Genomic DNA, 20,213 nt, shown 5'->3' on the forward strand with positions numbered 1-20,213 from the left:
TTGAAATTCCTTATATATTGCTTTCACATTCTTGCTTCTAAGTTTCAGCATAAACCAGTTCCTTCTATTTAGAATGCCTTCCTCTCTCTTCTCTCAACCAGGACATTCCTTATATTTTAAAAATCCAGCTCAAAAGCCACCTCCTATAGAAAGCCTGATTAACCTCATTCACCTGATTCCTTTATTCTGAGACTTCTGTTTCTCAGTGTTAAACTGTTATGTCTCTTTGTAATTATTGCTTCTGTACATTGTCACCCAGCAAACATAACAGTTCTAGGAATGATGATCCTTCTGCATCCCCGTCTGTGTATTATACACAAAACATTTTGAAGGCCTACTGACAACCTTTTCAATTTCCTCTGAGTTCTAGTCCACCTTCCATACCCTTTCCCTTTATTCATAGTTACATTCCTGGAGAAACGGGGTATGTGTTCAGGGTTTGGCCTCCACCTTAGCATGTGTATGGCAGCCTGCTGAATAGGTCCCTACAATTGGGCAGGATTTAACCCTTTGGTTTGACAGTCTCTGCATTCTGTTCACACACCTTCAAGAAGTAGACATGAGACCAGGAGTAGAGAAATTTCCACTGAAAGCTCAGTTAGCTTTTTATACAAGACCTCTGAAGCTGCTGTCGTCAGCAGCTCACTCGACACTCTCCTGCTCTGCCTCTTTTCCAGGAGTCAGGGTTAGTTTAAGAAAAAGCCTCTTGCTAGAAGCCATGACCTCGTACTTTTATCCCCTCCATCTGGTGTGCGGCCTCATGGGGCTGTGCTGCTATGCAGGAGGTGAGCAGTGGAATTCTTTAGATGATGACTTCTGAGCCCACATGCGGAGGCAGTGGGGGTGGGAAGCAAGGAGAACAGTGAGAGCCAAGATCGATGGACCAAAAAGTAAGGTTTGCTCTGGGAGAAATCCTAACTATAGGTAGACTGTTTTCATGAGGTGTTCTTCCCCTAGCTCAAGTGGGGGCCCAGGTCAGGGAGCTGTAGCATCCCAGATCTATGATTGATGAACATGGTGTTCCTGCAGTTTTCCTTTCTGCCTTCACAGTTGGGGTTCAGGAGTGGGATAGGTAGGATATGTGAGGGCTTATGCTGTCTCTAACGGAATGCATTCCAGGGTTGAACAGGGAAGGGTTCCCCTTACACACATCATCTCTTGGAGCTGCTTTGTCTCACTGTCTCAGACCTAAACAGAAGTCCAGATTTTGAATGAGGGTAGGAGGAGGGGTTGAGAGCAGCAAAAGTTTTTGATCAAGTGAAAATCTGCTGTCTGCCTCATCTTGCATGGGTTTCTCTGCAGGGTAGATACTCCTTGCTTTGGTGTAGATAAATAGCTTGTCTTGGCTACAGGTCCCAGGACTTTTACTAGGCTGTGAGTAGGCATCTGGCCTGGGATAGGACAGTTTTTTTTTAAGCACTCTCATTCCCTGTTCTTACTTTCCTAGACCAGGAGTTGAGAGCATTTTTAAAAAGATTGAACTCTCAAAGGAAATTCTAATACATACTTTAAAAGCCCAAAGTTTTAATAACTTCCTGTCATGGCTTCTCATGACTACTTCTGCTCTGTCTACACATTTAGCATCCCTTTAAAAGGACTAGATAAAACTAAAACAAAAATTTAACTGTTAATCTGAAAAAGAAAAAAGGAATAGAAAGAATTAGGAACCAGAGCTGATTAAACATGGACCACTAAATGTAGTATAGTGATCATTTGGTGGTGGTGGTATTAGTGGCAGAAATGGCAAAAAGGGGGTTCATCGATGAGGTTAAGGAAGGCCTAAGCTGTTCCTTTTGTAAATTCTGCTCATGTATACTCTCCTAGGATATTTTGTATCAATTTCTGTCCTAAAGGTGCTGGGATTCTTGTGCCTCCAGCCCTAGGCACCCTCAGTCTTTGAGGAGAACACACAGGATTTGAAGTCAGAAGCCCTTGGTTTGAGTTCTGGCTGAGCCACTCAGTATCCACAGGACTTTGGACAAATCACAGAGCCTCTCTGAACGGCACCTGTACAATGAGCGTAATTCCTATCACAGGGTTGGTGAGACAATTACATATAAGCTAAAGTGTTTATACATGAAAAATCTTTTTATAAATATCACAGTTATTCTTGGGGAAGCCCCACCTTGAAAGTTGTCAAATAGAACAGCTGTGGATTAAACTATCTTTTTAATTCACTCAGCTTAGCTTTTCTGTTTGGTCAAGTCTGCTTACTGGGGTTGATGGTGTTAAGTAGTCATCCAATTTTGGCTTCTTTTGGCCAAAGAGAGAGAACTCCCATGCCCAGCTGCTCTATCCATAGACTCGTAGGCAGAATGGAAGTGAGCAAAGGCAAATTTTAAGCCAGAACAGTTCAGAGTTAGGGGACAAAAGGGAGAATGTTTACCTTGCTTTCTCAAATCCAGGATGACTAAAACATCTTAAGTAAATGAGGAAGGACCACAGAGATGCACAGAGATCATTTAAGCCATAAATGGGAAGTGGAAAAACGTACCTATACCCTCTCTTTTATCACTTTGACCTTTGGGGTCAGGGACAGGTATATTACTGACACCTCACTGGCTGTTACTTGAAACCTGCCAATCACCAGCTTCTGGGAAAGCTCAGTCTAGTGCAGCAACTGTGACATATTTACCCTAGTAAAGCCACTGCTTGCTCCCCTCTAGTGCCTTTCTCTTGTGGAGATCATCTCTGCAACCTAAAGCTATCCTGTTTTCTAACCTAGTAAGAGTTAAAAACAACAACAGGTCATGAGCAGGAGGCCTGATAATCGTACCTCGTGCAGTCATAGGAGACTGCCCTGTCATTCATAGCATGTAGGACACGAATTGCACTCTTTCCAGCGTGAACCAGCCATGAGAAGTTCTACAGTCTCAGCCACTCTGCCTGGGTGGGAATTGTCCACTCTTGATCTCTTCTCTCCATGCCCTTTCTGTATCCTTCTCCTGCCACCTTCCAGAGGGGTGCCAGTCCCCAAACCAACAGCTGCTTGCATGTTGATAATTTTATAATATTCCTTGGTTATAGCTGAACCCCTGTTACTGGTATGAGTTTTGAAGTGTTTGATTGAAATCTAGTTGCTTTTTTCTTTTTTTTGTTGGGGAGAAGGAGGATGACTAGAACCCATATGCAGCCTGAGATATTTGTATATATATATCCTCATGGTTATGTACAGGCTGATAGGAAGGGCAGAGTGAAAAGGAAACATCTCTTTCTTGTTTTCCAACATTGCTTCAAAGATGCCCAACCCCCATAGTAGCAGGCAGTTCCCAAGTGGAGGGTGGGGGCAGAGGCCTCCACCAAGGCCATCAATAACCAGGTGTGAGCTACAGGTCTCTGCATAATGTGAAGCTCTCCCGTATTTCATTTCTGAACCAGGGGGCGGCTCTGCAGGATTGCTTACGGAGAGCTCTGTGTCTGGCACCTCTCTCCACAAGGCCCAGGCGCCCAGGGTCCCACCGACCTGCCCAGGAATGCATTACATTGTTCTCTGGTGCTGTAATTTGGCTGCAGGCTGCATCTAGGCCTCCCAGGGATGAGAAACATACTCTCCCTGCCTTCCTCCCTTGGGTTTCTGCCCTGTGACCACTGAGGGCATTTAAATAAAACCTCAGAAAGGCTGAGGGGAAAAAAATCCTTGTTATCTTTCTTATATTAAGCCATGGAGAAATCAAGGTCCTGAGTGGGTCTGAGAATTTGGCGAAGGACTTAGTGGTTGGTGTGCTTGCTAAGGGAGGTGAGAGAAAGGGAAGAAATTACTCTCTGTAACAGGGTGGAAGAAGACTGAGGCAGTGAGTGGTCAAGGAGTCAGACCTACAAGACTTTGCAGACAGACCCTCAGGGCCAGGCAATGTTTGATTCTTTTAAATAAGCTGAAGTCCCTGATTTCATTTTTCTAGTATCACTCTAAGGAAGAGTATGGATTCATGCTATTATTCAAGGCCAGCAATAATACAAGTTGGCTTTTATCTGCAGGACTATGTTAAGGCTGGCATTCTTACTTTTACATAAGAGGAATTGGCTATAGGCTGTGCAGCTGAGGTATTTAAGTCTTGTGCCCTCTCTAAAAGATTCTAAGATCCTTAAAGGATAATGTCTTTTAACTTAATTTGTATCCAAACAGCATTTTCTGCAATGCATTATACATAAATATTAAAAGCTAAAAGAAATGAAGACCAACAGGAAGGAGTGAAACAGAGGTGGCAGGCTAAGAGACTGCTGATCTGAGGGACAGGCCTCTATTGAACAGAGGAGAGATGTGCAAGGGGAAGATTAGAGGCAGTGAGTGAGTAGCAGCAGAACTAAATGGGGCCCTGACTGCACCAAATAAAGTTCTCATTTTGCTGCTTGTTCCAGATAAATTAGTTTCTGTTTGTATAGTGCAGAATGGATGCCAGTTGTGTAAAGCCAGTCGGAATGCAGAGGCAAGCTAAGGAATAAGAGGAAAAATTAATTGCTTGGCCATTATTCTTTTTGGGAGCCACATAGCCTCTGTAATGGGGCTTACATGGACCTCTTTTCTCTCACTATCCACCTCACTTTTCAGACCTCTCACTCTCTGGACAGCTTGCTGTTCTCTTAACCATTTATAGGAAATTGCAAAACTTGGTCTTTATGAACTAGAACTTGGAGCCCAGGGAAAAGCACAGAGCAGTATGAGATGCCAGAAGAGGCCACAGGGTAAGAACCAAGAAAGAATAAGATAATAGAACACAGGTAGATTTAGCTCAGGTTGATTTCCCATGGAAGGCCTAGGCTATCATTTATGTGGTAACCTGAATAACCTTGTAAGAGCTGAAGCTAACTGGGACCTGAGAGCTCTTCCCAGTGGCCCAGGATACAAGACAGCATCCTTTTGTAATTCATTCAACTCTATTCTTGAGTTCAGACTGACTGTGAGCCCCTTACCCTTCCACTACCTTAGAGCTTTCCTCCTCTTAATCCTAGCTCAAGATGTCAGAAACTCTTCTTTTCCCCTCCCATTTCCCCCCTCCCTAATCCCACCATTGGCTCATCAGTTATCCAGTTGACTCCACTCTGCAAGGAAGACATTCCCCTGGCCTGACTCACTCAGTCCTATTTCTCCACAGGAATCCCCTCACCGCAGACCACAAGGGCCCTGACTAGTTCATGTTTTGTGTTAATGGATGTGAAACTGGAGCAAACCCCCTCACCAAAAGAAAAACCACCCTAAACTCTCCCACATAGGTCTCAGCAGGTTACACAAATATTAGTCCTATCATCCAAATAAATCTGCCCCCACGGCCCAGAGCTATAGCACCCCCATCCTCTTGCTGCCTGTGCGGAGTAAAGCTGCTCCACAAACATGTGAGGACCCCAAGGGGTGCTGGAGAGGAACTCGGGGAAAGGAAAGTGGCCTATATTCAGAACTCCTTGGGTAGGCTCCTTAATATACAGCTTGCTGTCAATACCTTATAGTCCTGAACTGAAGATTCTGTGAGAAGTCAGGATGGGCTAGACCAGTTACAGGCTTTGGTAAGAGGGTCTATTGGCTGGAGTTTGAGGCGTAATTAAAACTCAATATCTGATATAAGTTTGTACGCTCATTTTAGAGGTGAGAAGATAGAGGCTCAGAGAATTTGGGTATCTTTCTCAAAATATCAAAAACAGTAACTGGCACAGCTGAGATTTCAACCCAGGTCTGTCATAACTGCAAATTTCTATACCACTCTTCTCCTTTAAAATATCAACAGGCAAGAGATAACCACTGTCCAAGTCATCTAAAAATAGGAGATCATGATTTTGGGGACTCTGTGTCCTGCCCTTTAGCTTACTAAGCCTGCTATCTCTGGAGACTCTACCACTACAAGCTTAGTTAGGCAGTGGGTAGTAGCACAGAAGGAACTCCCCAATTTAAGCCAAATGTGGATTGAAGGATAATAATCACCAGGACTTGGAGAGTCACTAAATAAAGATTTGTTGAATAAATGAGGAAAGGTTGTTTTCTAAGCTGTTTACCACCTTGGCCCCAAGACCCAGCTCACCTTCCTTCTGTAACCACTGGTTCCTGCTCCCAGCTTTAAAGGCTAGGATCCTCTCCTAAAAATTGCCAAAGCCAGAGATCTCTACCTGCCTAGTATACACTAATGCCTCATGTGGGCCTTTGAGATCAGGCTTATTACCCTCTCCCATGCTCCGTGAGTCACATATCTTTTACTTGGTGTTTCCCAAACCTGGCTGCCCACCAGAATGATGTGTGGAAAGTTTAAAAAAGTAAAAATCCCAAGGCCTAGGCAGACCTACTAAATTACTCTTTCTTAGGAGTGTTCTACGGTATTCTAATTATCTGTTAGGCATGGCATGACACTGCATGCCACTCAGTTTGTACAGTCAGCAAGTGAGCAAAAGAGGCAGTGCTGGCTGATACAGGTTGAAAAGGAGAGATTAGAAGAGAATGTATGTTTGTATAGTTATATAATTCTTTTCTCCTACAAAACACAGCAGTTTATAAACATAATAGCATGAGAATGGAACTTGTCCGCTATGGCTAACTCTTATCTAGCAATCCCAGGCTCTTGATAATGGAAGAATGTTTCAGCCTATGAGTTTCTTTTGGGGTACCAGGCAGTTAGCTCACACTGACCCAGGGAAGAGATACGTGGTTTCATCTCTGTCCCATCTACCCTCAGCCAGGTAGGAGAAAAAGAAGTTCTCTCCAGGTATCCTTTCTCTTGCACACACAAGATGTGTCAGGAAGCCAATGCAAGGGAAAGGAAAAATGAACCTTGACCATGTGCTTTAGTGCAACTCATATCGCTCTGAAGACTCCTACCTCTTCCACTCTGCCTTCTAACCTCCAGAGTGGGGAGTCAGGGAGCCGCTCAGTTTTTTACATCCCCTGTCAACTCCTTCCCAGGGCTAAGGAACCAGCTAGGACACCAGAGTCCCTCTGGAGTACTTTACAAGTCCTTAAATAGAAGCTGTAGCAGCCCAGAGTTGAGGATGGAGGAAGGTGTGCATGCAAAGGTCTTGTGCTTTTGAGTCAGGAGGTTTGAAGTGGAGGGATGAGTGAGGTATTTATATGTTCAGGTCTGATCCAGCCACTCTGCCTTCTTGGGGGCCTTGCAAGTATGGACATCCACAGTGTTTCTGCACTCCTTGCACCGCACAGCACAGCACCAGTGGAATTTGCACTCACACTGGGTGACACGGGTAACTCGAGTTGTGTCATACCCTCGACCGCAGCACATGATTTCACAACCGTCTGTCCCTTTAGATGTCTTGCTACAGACTCGGCCTGCGGTGCCTAGGGAACCTGGGTTGGGGAAGAGAGAGAGTGAGAACCAAGTTACCTCTTACTTCAGCCACTCTGGGTTCCCTTACCCACATCCTCGTGAGGAAACCATAAAGAATCCCTTTTCCTGAAAATACACCCACTAGCCAAAATGATCATCTTCTTACTGCCCTCTGTACCAGGCTTGTTTCTTCCCACTATCAAGGCTCCCCAAAGACCATTGACTTTTCCTGCAATGCCCTCCCTGCCAATACACATCTCCATATCCCCTTCAAAACTTAGCCTTAAAATGTCATAATTGTTAAAGCTGGGTGAAGGTTCTCTACTTTATGTTTGAAATTTTCTATAATAAAAAGTTAAAATAAAAAACTTAGCCTATAATTTACCTTTTCTAAGAAGCCTTGTTACAACTCTGATCCAGTTACCATTTGTTAATATTTCGGTCCTTAGTTTATATTTCATTAAGTTGTACTATACAAGAAAGTAGTATAGCATGGCCATTAAAAATTTAATGCATGTGCCTCATGTCAAATTGTCTAGGATTAAAACCTAAATCTGCACTTCTTAGTTGTGTGATCTAGCAAGTTAGTTGATATCTCTGGGCTTTAGTTTTCTTATAATAGCACCTAACTCAGTAGTTATATCTATAATCTCTGATCAACTGAGGGGGTGAACTGATAAGCATTACTGGCAGGAGGCTTCTCCCTAAGGAATTCCTAAAGAATATCCCTTGCCTTACCCCTTATGGTAGGAACCCTTGAAAGGTAGGGATTGTGTTATTCCCCCTGCACAGAGAATGCTCACAACCTCACAACCTGACTGATTTTTGCAAAAGAGATGCTGCCAACAGATCACAAAATCATAGAATTTTAGATGGGATGGATCCTAGAGAATATCTACTTCACCTCTTTCCCAGAGATGGGAACATAACTAGCCTGGGGGGTTCAAGAAGGGTATGAATAAATAAACTGATTTCTATAGCAGTAGTCTCCACATTCCACTGAATATGGATAGAAAATGCTAGTACTTCTATATTTGTTTTTGGGCTCATCAATTTAAAATATCTACTTTGTATGTATGTTTTATAATGTACATTTTAGTACAATGAAACAGATATAATTCATAAGTAAATATACATATATTGGAGGCACATGTTCAGATTTTTTTTTTAATGATAGGAGTACACAAGCCAAAATGTTAAGAGACCACTGCTCTAGAGTATAGGCTGACTAGGTCTACTATATATGTTATCCGCCTGATTTCAAGGGCTAGGTCTTAATGTCATTCTCTTGTGCACCAGAAGCCTCTTCTACACTCTGGAGCCAAGCAATCCAATGTAGTAGCCACTAGCCAAATATGGTCATTTCGATTAAGTTAATGAAAATTAAATAAATTTTAATACTTAGCTCCTCAGTCACACTAGCTATATTTCAAGTGCTGAATAATCACATGTAACTAAGTGGCTACTGTATTGGAGAGCACAGATGTAGAACATTTCTATCATCACAGAAAGTTCAATGGGACAGTACTGCTTTGGAGGGAATTCCTGGCTCCATACTCCCTTCTGGGATGACTTGTACCCTTTGAATTCCAGGCTCCACTGTGGGCTTTATGAGACCTGTGTTATGCCTCTGAGAAGAACCAACACACATATGACTCATCCTCCCTCCTAACTCCAAAGATCCTTCCCCAAAGGTGCATTTTAGGATGACAGCATAGGCTTACACCCTGGATGTTGTGGAATTATTTCTAGGCATTTAGAGAGTAGCCCTCTGAATTATACCACATGGGAAGAAAACAAACTTAGTGGCAGGAAATCACCAGGAGAATCAGAAGTGCTTTCTTAACATTTTTTCTCCTAGCACTCTTCAAAGTACACAAACTACTTTCTCTGTGTCTTGGGTAGAGCCCCACCCTGTTTCTGTGCCCAGTTTTGCTCCAAGCTAATTGCTTCTCCAGGAATGACACTGATAGGTGAAAACAAATAGTATGGAAGACAGCTAAGGGTTTTGGCTTCCCCTTACCGAGGTCCTGACTGCTGAGACTACAGAGAAGAGTCTGGGAGCCCATAACAATAACCAGGGGAAGAACAGTTCTGTTGTATAGCAGGTTGTTCCTAGTTTAACCTGTCTGAACCTGAAATATGAGCCAAGATGGTTAGCTTCCACTCTTTTAGGGGAACACCACATCACCTTCCAGCATTCCCAAGAATTCCACCGCAAATACATGGAACAGATTCAAGAATGATTTGCTGCTTTCTGCTGATGGTTAGCCTTTGGTAGGGATCTCCTCTCTCCTTGCTTCCTCAACTCCATTTTAGAATTTTCAGTGGCAGCACACTGGATAAGCCCTTTCAAGGTCATTCATGGTGTATTTCCTACTACCTTTCTGTCTTTAATCTTCCTTACCCAAAACCTTCACTCAGATTAATCTGCTCTCTGTTCCCAGAACAGATCATGTGCTTTCCCACCTACCACTCTACTCACGTGTAGAGAATATCCACCTGTTCTTCTCTCTAGCTATCCAGATAATCCCCACACTTTAAGAAACAGCTTAAATTCCACATTTTCAAGTAAACTTTTCTTAATTTCTCTCTTTTGCAGTTGCATTTGTCTACCTGTTATATCTCATTTCTTTAGCTAGATTGTAAAGAGCCAAAACTTAGTCTGTATCTTATGCTTCTGTATAGGCCATACATTGTTTGGTACTGAAATGGGTGATTGACTTAAACATTCACTTAGTAGTACCTACTATATCCCAGAAGCTGGGAATATAAAGGAGTGATAGATGACCTCAGGCCTCAAGGAGCTCAGTGTCTTCTCCTCTCTAGGCAGCTTTGGGCCTGGCAGACTGAGGCATCAATCAACAATCTTATTACAAGGTTTTCACGTCTGACTGGCTCCTCCAACCTCCTTCCCTAACTCCTGAGACCGTGATTAACTAGAGGTGCCTGCACTAAAAATCAGGGCTCCATGTTTCTACCTACTTTCCTTACTCACCTGCAGCCTTGTCCAAGACGCAGTAGTCTGGAGAGTTGTCAAAGTAGACAAGGTCAGTCCGGGTAGCACGGCGATAGCCTTGGCGGGCTGCTGTGAAGTTTGCACCATCCTGGGTGGCCGTTACCTGCACAGCCCCATCATAGCGCCGCCGCAGGTAATCACCTGTGCGGCGGAAGTCTGAGAGTGCACGCCAGCAGGTGCGCAGGGTACAGGAGCCACTCACGCCATGGCACTTACACTCCAGCTTCAGAAACCGCCGCACAGCCTGGGAGGTGGGGAGGCAGGTAAGGGAAAGGCAGCCAGTCAGGGTACTTTATGGTCATCCCTAGGACTAAAAGCATGAGTGCCCTGAGGTCTGCTGGTCCTGGCCCTGGTTGGCTAGTGGAGCCATCGGTTGTCCTCTCCCCAGTCAGATTCCACCCATTCTTCCCGATCAAATTGAAGAACCTCTTTTTCCAGGAAACCTTCCTAGACCAACAGTGCTTTCCTTTTCATGATAGCCCATTTGAACTTTAAAGCCCCAGGATTCTGTTCATAATTATGGCACAGCCTCTACTTTTCATGTGTTTTAGAGTTCAAGGTACCATGCCTTCTGCTTTTGTTGCATGTCATTTTCCAGCACAGTACTAGGCCAGTATAGGAAGTGCTCAAAGACCAGTGCACTGACTAGAACAAGCTTTTATCCTCCTCGGACTTTAGGAGGTGATTCTTTTTTTCTTAAAAAGTTATTTCCCTTCTTTTCTCCACCTTTCCCTAATTTCCACCTATGTGAAGACTCTTTATGCTCCAGGTTGAACCTAGGCATTCCTAAGGTCCCTTGCACTTACTGCTCCTGTTCCAGGGGTTGGGGCTTTTGGAAGTAATCCAGAAGCCTTCAGTGCTTCCACCTTCACATTTACTCCATGATCATACATACTGGCCACTCCCAGCCAATATGAATGTACATGCACAGACATGAGTACTGACCGTGCGACCACAGCGATTGTTATGTAAGTTCATGAGAGCCCGTGCATCCTTAAGCCTCTTCTCCTTGGCATCCACGAAGGCTTTGGCAAAACGAACACCATAGTGGATGTTGTCACTGCAGCCACCCCAGTCAAAGTCCCCACGTTGGTCATGATGTCGGCCACGGGTGTAGGGGTCACAGCTGCACACACTCAGTTCACCCTGGCTACAGGCACGAGTGATAGCATGGACCACCCCTGCTGATGAGATGGCATATACAAATGCTGCCTCCCGGCTACCTAGAGAGAGAAAGGTAGAAGTGTGTTTCAGGAAAGAGGCCCTTGTCTGTCCCCTTCTTTAGCCCACACAACCTTCAACTCTGAAACCTCTTCTCCTTTTCTTTCCCAGGGCAACCCCTGTACCTCCTTTATTCAAGGTACCCTTCCCTTCCAAGAGCATTCCCCAGTGAATCTGACCTCTTCCCCTCAGCCCTCACAACTCTCTATCCACTTCTTTGTATGTCTGACCTCTTGGGCTGACCTGTACTCCTGTTTCCTTCCAAACTCCCTGGGTCCATCCATTGAAAAGTTTCACAGTGAATCATTCCCTCCCACTGAGTGCCAACCCCAGCTTAGCAAAGCCAGCCTTAGTCCACATTCCAGGCCTTTTCAGGCCCACTCTGCTGGACAGTTCCCCTACAATGGAGACCCCAGCCCAGGGGTCATCCTATTTGAAGAGATATGCTACTTTCCCCAGCCTGCTTTCATCCTTCCCTGCTCTTGGGGATTGATGAAGCATCATCACTCCTGTCCCTCTGACACCTCCACATTCTCATCTCATTCCCTTTCTGCTAGTTTACTGTTTAGCTCTGCTTAGCTCTTTTGCTGAGCCAGGTCCAAGCCGCTGACTCTCCAAATATTTACATATCACCTTTCTGTTTATTCCTTGCTCCAATTATTATAGTGTTGGGAGTGGTGGGGTGAGGGTAGTGATGGTGTTGGTAAGAACAGAGCAGCCATTTCTAGTCCTCAGCCTTACAGTGCATGGATATCCGCAGGCTGGGGGTTGGGGAGGGGAAGGAAAAGGGAGGAAGAAGGATGGAGGTACCAGGGAATGCTGTTCCTTTGACCCATCATCCCAGAACACTGGGATTTAAAGGGGTCACTGCCTACATATGTAAGGTACTGAGGGTCTGTTTCCAACTGTATCCTGGGCTCTGCCCACAATTCTTACTCTGATTATGAAGTAGTGTGCAGGAGAGGAGAGAGGGGCTCATGCCTATACTACCCACTCACCACCCAAGCATAGAAAGAGAAGGAGCTGGGGCAGGGTGGAAGAGGCCCCTACTTCTGAGCATGACACGGCCAAAGACAGTGTGGTCCCGGTCCAGGGTGGTGCAGTTCCAGCGATGGTGGCGGAACTGGTGCTGACACTCTCGGATCCATTCTCGGGCACCCTCGCCCACCGAGCGCATGATGTCTGGGTAACGCTGGCACAGCTGCCGCTGCCGGCTCACCAGACCAGGGATATTGTCACAGATCACTCGGGCCCCCAGCGCCCCGATGTACCTGCAAGGTGGAGATGGCCCTGTCAGAGCATCCTGGCTTTATTCTGCATTAGGAGAAGGGCAGGAAAGGTTTGGCATTCAAACCTTGAGAGGTTCCTTCCCCTTCCTCCAACCAAGGCCGATATTCCCCAAGGCCAATGGGGAGAACCGATCCTCACAAGCTCTGGAGAAATAATTAAACAGTTGCAGAGAAAGTAATTGAGTGGTCTCTCACCATTACCAGTTCCCCAGCCAAAGGCCAAAATGACACACACTCCCAGAACACAGGCTAGGCATGTGTCACATACACAGAAGCTGTGGGCATGTCACACAAACCCCATTGCCTGTTTATTTAATAAACATTAAGAGCCTCGTGGAAAAATAAACTTAATAAAACTAGAGTCTGAGACAACACTGTTATACCCACATGTCAGAGGCACGTCCTGCGTGGCTGGTCCATAAAGACATGGTATGGGAGAAGGATGGAGACAGGGAGGAGTCAGTGGGAAGAGATATAGTGGGCAATTTTGAGTGACGTTTATAGCTCTAGTCAGACCCGTGTAGCTAAGAGTCCTCATTCCCAATCCCGAGGTCTGGGGAGGAAGACCCCCCACCCCAACTCTCCTCCCCACACCCTTTGTTTCAAGGTCCCATGACCTTTCTTAACTAATGAGTCTTTCAAAATTATCCTTCCCAACTTAAAGGGCATAATGTCCTGGATGAATCTACATGGGCAGAGGGCTGTTTGCAGTGGGAAACCAAAGACCAAGATTAAGCAACAGGGTGACACTCCCCATATTCCAGTCCCCAATCTGCCCAATGTGAACAATTATAGGAAGATCAATTGGGTGAGCTAATAAAAGATAGGTGAGTTGCTAGAGTCATTCTCAATTTTCTCAAGGAAGTAGTTTTTCTTCATTCAAACACTTTTTAGCCCTGGACTCCACCACACGCCTCAGGAAGAACATTTCAGAGAGAGGACAGGAGTTCATCATCACCTTTTTTCCCCACAAGGCCACCAAATGAGATCTGACCCATACACCCACTTCTCACTCCCTTTCCATCTCTCCAGCACCCAGCACATACATGCCTTGATTTGCTGTGAATTCTCTATTCTCCTGTCCTAACACATCAAAGGGACGCTTTCTCGCCCCTTTTCTGAACAGATGGGGACCATGGAGGGCAGTTGCTGCTACAGACAGAAAAGATTTGATTTGGGCTGTGAATGAGCCTGTGGTTTGGGAAGGGCCCCAAAATGGGCCTAGAAGTGGGTGAGGAGAAGGGAGGGCAGCCAGTGGGGAGAAGGGAAAAGCTGGACTGCCCTGGGCTTTATGTTCTCTGCAGCACTCCCCCCCACCCGGCCCCCTGCATTTGTAAATGCAGCCCTCACCCACAGACTGGATCACCACTGGTGATACCAACTCAAACACAAGGAGGGCTGATGTTTGCCTCTTCTGGAATTCAGCAGGGCTGATGGGGCCCATCTGTCCCAGGGAGGGGTGAGAGGGCTGGTCCACCACTAACAAATCCCACGGAATCAGCATCCCCAGCACTGTCCATCAGGGCAACAGCTTCCAGGAACAAACAAAATAAACACCCTGGGCTGGGCCAGGCCGGAAAGGGCTGCCTGACGCACAGCCGGGAGTTACACCCACTGCTGCGGTGCTTTGTTTGGAGAATCAAGACCGTTGGAGTTGGAGCCTGTCCCTGTCTCACCACCATTCTGCTTCCTCAGTTCACCCCCGAGTACTGCTCTAGGCAATGGGTGTTTGTTGTTTTTTGTTTTTTACTGGGGCTTGGGAAGACAGGGGTTGGATGGGAATGGGAGACCAGTAATCCAGCCCTCATGAGACAGTGTGGAGTGGGGCATGCCAAACCCTGGTAAAAAGTCCTTCCTGTGGTCTGACTTAGCTCCATTCTGCTGCAGCCCACATCGGTCCTTCCTGTTACATCCTCACTGAGCGTGGGAACATCTGTTCAGTAAGACAGGAAGATAATTTTCTTTACTACCACCCTTATCCCACTAAGTAGCTGCTTCAAGATTCTGCAGAGCAGGGCACTTGCCTCCTGACCAGTGGTCAGCACCTTGCAGTCAGTGTGGGGGCCTCCAGCAAGGCAGCCTGAGGCCCAGGTCATCCCCCTCTCAATTCAGCGCGTGCCTACAAAATGCCTACCAGGTGCCAAGCACTGAGCTCATCTGTTAGGGGCACAAAGATATTTAAGGCATCTCCCAGCTGATGGGCTGGTAGAAGGGTGAGATGCCCCTGACTCTGTAGCTCTGTTTCCCTTCCAGAAGTTTTTACTTCCTTCCCAGCTTCCTGCTCCAGAATGCTCTCTTTACCTGCTTTTGACCAATTCATACCCCTTCCTTTGACAGAGTGACTCATGCCCTGTTCTAGCTCCTTGCTACTCAGAGTGTGGTCCCCAGAACAGCAGTATCAGCATCTCCTGGGAATCTGTTAGAAATGCAGAGCCTCAGGCCCCATTCCAGCCCTACTGAACTGGCATTTTACCCACCTCCTCAGGTGATTAGGACATGCTGCTCTATGAACGCAGGGAGTTTTGTCTGTTTTGTTCACTTCAGTATCCCCAGTACCTAGAACAATGTCTGGCACAAAGCAGGTACTTAATAACTATTTGGTGAAAAAAACAAAACCTGACCGCTCTGATTTATCCCCAACTCCCCTCTCCTCCTAGCTAGCCATAGGCTTCATTTCAATTATAGCTTTATTCCTTGTTGACATTGCAAATGTTTTAGGTTTGTGTCTTTTTAATGAGGCTAGGGGTCCTCTTTTTTATTTACCCCCTTTCTTTTACAGTCTTTAGTGCATGTACATGGTTTAGCTCAGCCCATATAGGGCTTTGAACACAAGGATAAAACAATTATTCTCCCTAAATATCTTAATACAATATCATTTATATGATACTTTACAGTTCACAAAACATTTTTCTTCACAAAAATCCTATGAGAGAGAGAGAGAGAGAGATTTCCATTTTACAGGTGAAGAAACTGGGGTCACAAAGACTAACAATACCCAGCTCTGTCCATCAGGGCTAGTCAGAGGAGAACTGGGGTGAACCAAGGATATCTGACTCCAAAGTCCAAGCTCATTTTCAATTCCAAGCCTAAGAGAGGCACACAATGCTTATTAACCAGGAGTAGACCAATCTGGCTCCAAAATTGGTGTGAACTTGAATTTCATACTACGCCCCTCCTATCCTTCACTTTCTTCATGTGTGAAATGGGGATAATAATATTATCTGCCTCACTGGATTATTTTGGGGATTGTAAAAGATGATGCTTATAGGTGCTTAGCCATAGTGTCTGGAGCTTAGGAAGGGCTCATTAAATGGCAGCTGTGGTTGATAACAATAATGTTAATGTTATTAACATTATTAACCCGGCGGTCCAGGTCGCTCCAGGTCTGGGAACTAAGATCCCACAAGCCCCTGGCATGGCCCCAAAACAAAAAAAAAACAATAATGTTAATGTCATGATATCACTTTGTTCCTCCTGTAAATCCACAGTCCTGAACACAGTCCTGCTCTTGTGATTCCCTACATCCCAGCCCCTGCAGAATACAAAACAGTACAGGAAGGCACATGCCAGGAGACCCCTATTTCTTGTTCTCTTTTTCATAGATTAAGAAGAGACCACCCGTTTCCTCCTTCAGTTAAAGGTCGGGAGAGGAAGGGAGTGGTTGGAGAGTAAGGGGAAGGGCTGTGAGGAAGATCAGACTGTTAGCTGGTGATAGTGATGACATTCTGCTCCTGAGTGGAACATGGACACACAGAGTCAACAGGCATCTCTTCAGGGGGTTGTACAGAATATCAATCTTGCTGGGGTTTTTTCCTAAGAGAAAGAGAGATAATCACCTTGGGGCCTGACCTGCTTTTGGAAAGCAGCTTTCTACTTTATCCCAGAAGTGACTGACCACTGAGGCAGGCATCTGGGGCCTGCAGCTGTGACCCCTGTGAGGCAAGGAGACTGAAATGACCGGTGCACTCACTGCCCATCCTGGCCCTGTTGCTGCCTTCCTCCATTTCACAGGGACTGCTGAATTCTGTATCACCCGCCTGCCTCCCTCCCTAGCTAGCTCTTCCACCCAGGAGTTTTTCCAAAATCTTTAATATGAACCACATGGGGGAGAGTAGTAGAGGGAGAAAGGAAAAGGGAGAAGGAGTAGCCAAGGGGACAAAATGCGGACTAGGAAGAACCCCAATTGGGTTTTTAGGAACCACTACCAGGATGCTGAAATTACCAGAATGACACTTCCTCACCTAAACACCATGTGGACCAAGACTGCCTTCCAAATTGGTAAGAAGCAACCAAGAGTCCCTAAAAGCAAATTGTCATCTGGAATGGATAAAGATGCACAGTGGTCACTTCATCCTTCCTCTACAGGGCCTCTGAAGACACAAGTCCCCAGCCAGACTGAGACCATGAAGGTAAAGGGTGGCTTTAATCTCACTCTGAAGTTTGAAAGGCTTTTCTCCTCGTCCCCTTCTTCCTTTTCCCTTTCTAAAGGAATGTTTCAAGCCAGATGTAAGATATGGGCCTCCCTGCTCCCCCATCCAGAACCGCCCCCCTCCTTGCCTTCCCCAACACTGCAGAGATAAAAAAGATCCAAAGGAGAGATTTTCCTGAGACAGGAAAAACGGGGTGTGTGTGTGGGGGGTGATGGGGATGGAGAAAGTTGCATCTTGAAATGATAGGAATCTGCAGCCCAAGCTCGCTGGCCCCTCAGCCAGCTACCCCTCACCCTTCCAGCCAAGATTCCAAATCCGGAGGAGAGAAGCCACAGGGTGCAAGGGGAAAAGAGACCACACTTTGTGGAGGAGGGGAGGATTGGGGGGAGGGGCAGAGTAAGGAAAGGAACGGCGGGGGCACTGCATGGGTAGAGAGAGGCAATAGCCCAGTCCAAGCGGCCAGTTTAATTGGGGGGTGAAGAGGAAAGACAAGAGGACTGAGTCATTTCTCAGTCCCACTCTCCCCCTGCTCAGCCCCCAGAAGGTGGGGGAGGAGAGAGAGCAGCTCTTTCTTCTGGGAGAAAACGATGAGTGCCATCCAGAGCTTTCGTGGGGAAGGGGATCCGAAAAGAATAGATATCCAGTGGATTTTTAATTCCTTTTGCCTCATCTGCCGTCTTGTGAAGTGTCCGGACTCTTAAGGCCTGCAGGAAATCTGAGGAGAGGATCTCTTAATGCTTTGAGACTCTAGAAGCCGCTAGTTCTTGGAGGGGAAAGATGGGAGATGGGACCATCTGGGGAAGGAAGAGAAGGAAGAAGGGAGGGTGATATCAAGGTTCGAAGTGAGATCCTCAAAACAGACTGAATGTCTGAAGTATGCAAACCCAAGTGTTTTGTTTGCTTTAGTTGTGGGAGTTAATGGGGGTAGTTTTTGCCGCAATTCCATTTCTAAACCTTGCGCTGGGTGCTCCTGCCTCACCAAAGCCTTACTGCGTTATGGGGTGAGGGTAGACTAGCGAGAGGCTCGTCCGCCCTTCCATCTGCCCCTTTCTCCACCTCCCCCGTGTGGGGGGGCCAACCTTAGGGGATCAGGAGGCCCTCTTGGACGGCCACCGCGGCCCCAGATGGGCGACTGGTTCCTTGAATCCATCCTGAGAGAAACTCGTAAGGTAGCTTTTGCCCTAAGAGGATTGAGCTGAAATACAGGGGGTCTGGGAAGCCTCGATTACCGGGCGTCCTTTTTCCAAATACCCAGCGCCCTTATCACCAGACGGGGAAGGAGCGGCGCCCCCTTATCCACTCGCCGCCCCCCTGCGCCCCTCCGCGACTTCAGTGACAGCCCTGCACGGATCGTCTCTGACTCCGTCAAAGCGACAACCTGGTCTCCTGAGCAGCGGGTGTTGGGAGCTGTATACTCCCTTTCGGCGCGTCCGGCCTCTCTAACCCAGCACCTCACCCTCCCAGCCCTGAGAGCCACACTTACCACCAGGACGTGTCTACGCGGGCCGGCAGCAGCAGCAGCACCAGCAGCAGAAGGCAAGCAAGACTTAGGCGGGCCGAAGCCCCAGAGCCGTCGGGGCTCGTGAGTCTAGGCGCGGGCTCGGAGACAGGGGCGCGGACGCGCCGAAAGGGGAGCTGCGCGGCTTCCTCCGCACCACCCGGCCTCAGCATAGCTCCCCGAAGACTCCCGCCACGCGGCCCGGAGGGGCGTGGACGGGGCACCGGCTGAGGGTAGTCAGGCTGCTCCCACTTCACCCCCTTGGGGGGCCATAAGTCTCGCCGGCGGCTGGGGACCTAAGGGCACCTAAAGTCCAGAAGTCGGGGCGCCAGGTCCCGGAGAGGGGCGCAGGGAGAGGTGTCCGGAAGCCTACGACGCCGCGCCGCGCTGCGCTCGGGATCTGGGGCACGCTGGCTGGGCTGAGATGCGGTGTCACGGGGTCGGCGGCGCGGAGTGGGGCCGCGGACAGAGTGTGCCGACAGCTCCTTCGGCCGCGGGCTCTCATTGGACGGCGCGGGGCGGGGCCGAGGCCGGGGACACGCGCGGCCCTCAGGACGGCTCCGCCCGCGCCAGCCCAGGGCGCCCCGCAGCGCCCTAGGTGTGGCGGCCGCCTCCGCCCCTGGGCGCCCCTAGCACTGCGCCGCGCCCCCACCTGCTCGGGCGGGACGCGACGGGGCGCAGCGGCGCCCTTCGGCGCCCGGAGCGCCCAGTCCCTGCCCACGCCGCGCCACCGGGTCCTAGCGCCCTTCATTTGGCAACCCCAGCCTCCGTGGGTGATGGCCTGGAGGGCCGAGTGAGGGGGGCTGCAGACACTTTCCCCTGTCATCTAACCTACAGTGACACTGAAGTGAGCCACAGAGGACTCAGTCATTTCTTCGGGTTCTCCGTTCTTGCGCTTCTGTGAAATGGGTAGAATTTCTGCCACGGGGAGTTGCGGGAGAATCTTAACTCCCTTTACAACGCTAACGGGGGGCGCCACGGGTAGCAGACTTAAGGTAGGGGCTTCTCTCATCTACGGCTCGCTGCCCCTGGTTCCTCCGACCCGCTGCCCACCGTATTCCCACGCCCCCACCCCCAGGCCCCCGCACACAATGTTTATAGACAAAGCTCTCGCCCGCTTGCCCGGACCCGACGTTTCCCTCCGGCCTGTGGACCGGGAATCGATGGCCAAAGCGGAGCGGCACACCTGAGGACCCGACGCGGACTCCCCGCCCTTGGCCGCCCGGGCTCGGCAGAGCCTACTCTCTCCCAGCTTTCCCGATGCTTCGGTCCCCCACCCCTTCGGGCGGGGCTGCGAGTACGAAAGAATCAGAAACAGCTGGGCAGCTTTCCCGAACCAGAGGCCAGGGTGGGGGTCCTGCTGAGAGAGTGGAAGCCCCGGAGCCATTTCTCTCCTTCGCCTTTCCACCCTTCCTCTTTCCCACTGCTCCCTTCCCTCCCTCCGCCAGCGCCCCAACCGCCTGGGGGCGTGGTAAATTGGGAAGGGGAAGGTTCTGGCTG

General features: G+C 48.1%; 2 protein-coding genes across 10 annotated transcripts in view; one reads left to right on the forward strand and one right to left on the reverse strand.

Annotated features, from left to right (window-relative positions):
• The window catches only part of ST7L (suppression of tumorigenicity 7 like), a 151,074-nt gene that overhangs the window by 75,853 nt on the left and 55,008 nt on the right, over nucleotides 1-20,213 (forward strand). Inside the window, exons 15-16 of one of the 9 annotated variants that reach the window (XM_060139333.1) lie at nucleotides 17,151-17,194; nucleotides 18,471-18,736. The exons of 7 other annotated variants lie outside the window; for them this stretch is intronic. In XM_060139333.1, coding sequence (XP_059995316.1) covers nucleotides 17,151-17,159 — 9 coding nt within the window. In that variant the 3' untranslated portion in view covers nucleotides 17,160-17,194; nucleotides 18,471-18,736. Of the gene's footprint in view, nucleotides 1-16,980; nucleotides 17,017-17,150; nucleotides 17,195-18,470; nucleotides 18,737-20,213 lie in introns of those variants that run through there. One more of the 9 variants, XM_060139332.1, reaches the window with a different exon arrangement.
• Nucleotides 6,445-19,180, reverse strand: WNT2B (Wnt family member 2B). Its single transcript, XM_060139345.1, has 5 exons — nucleotides 18,699-19,180; nucleotides 12,547-12,767; nucleotides 11,221-11,498; nucleotides 10,255-10,519; nucleotides 6,445-7,276 (listed from the first exon to the last, which is right to left on the reverse strand). Exons 1-5 carry the CDS (start codon nucleotides 18,884-18,886, stop codon nucleotides 7,047-7,049), a joined length of 1,182 nt encoding a protein of 393 aa, XP_059995328.1. The 5' UTR covers nucleotides 18,887-19,180; the 3' UTR covers nucleotides 6,445-7,046.

This window comes from Lagenorhynchus albirostris, chromosome 2, assembly GCF_949774975.1.
Source record: "Lagenorhynchus albirostris chromosome 2, mLagAlb1.1, whole genome shotgun sequence".
Lineage (NCBI taxonomy): Eukaryota > Metazoa > Chordata > Mammalia > Artiodactyla > Delphinidae > Lagenorhynchus > Lagenorhynchus albirostris.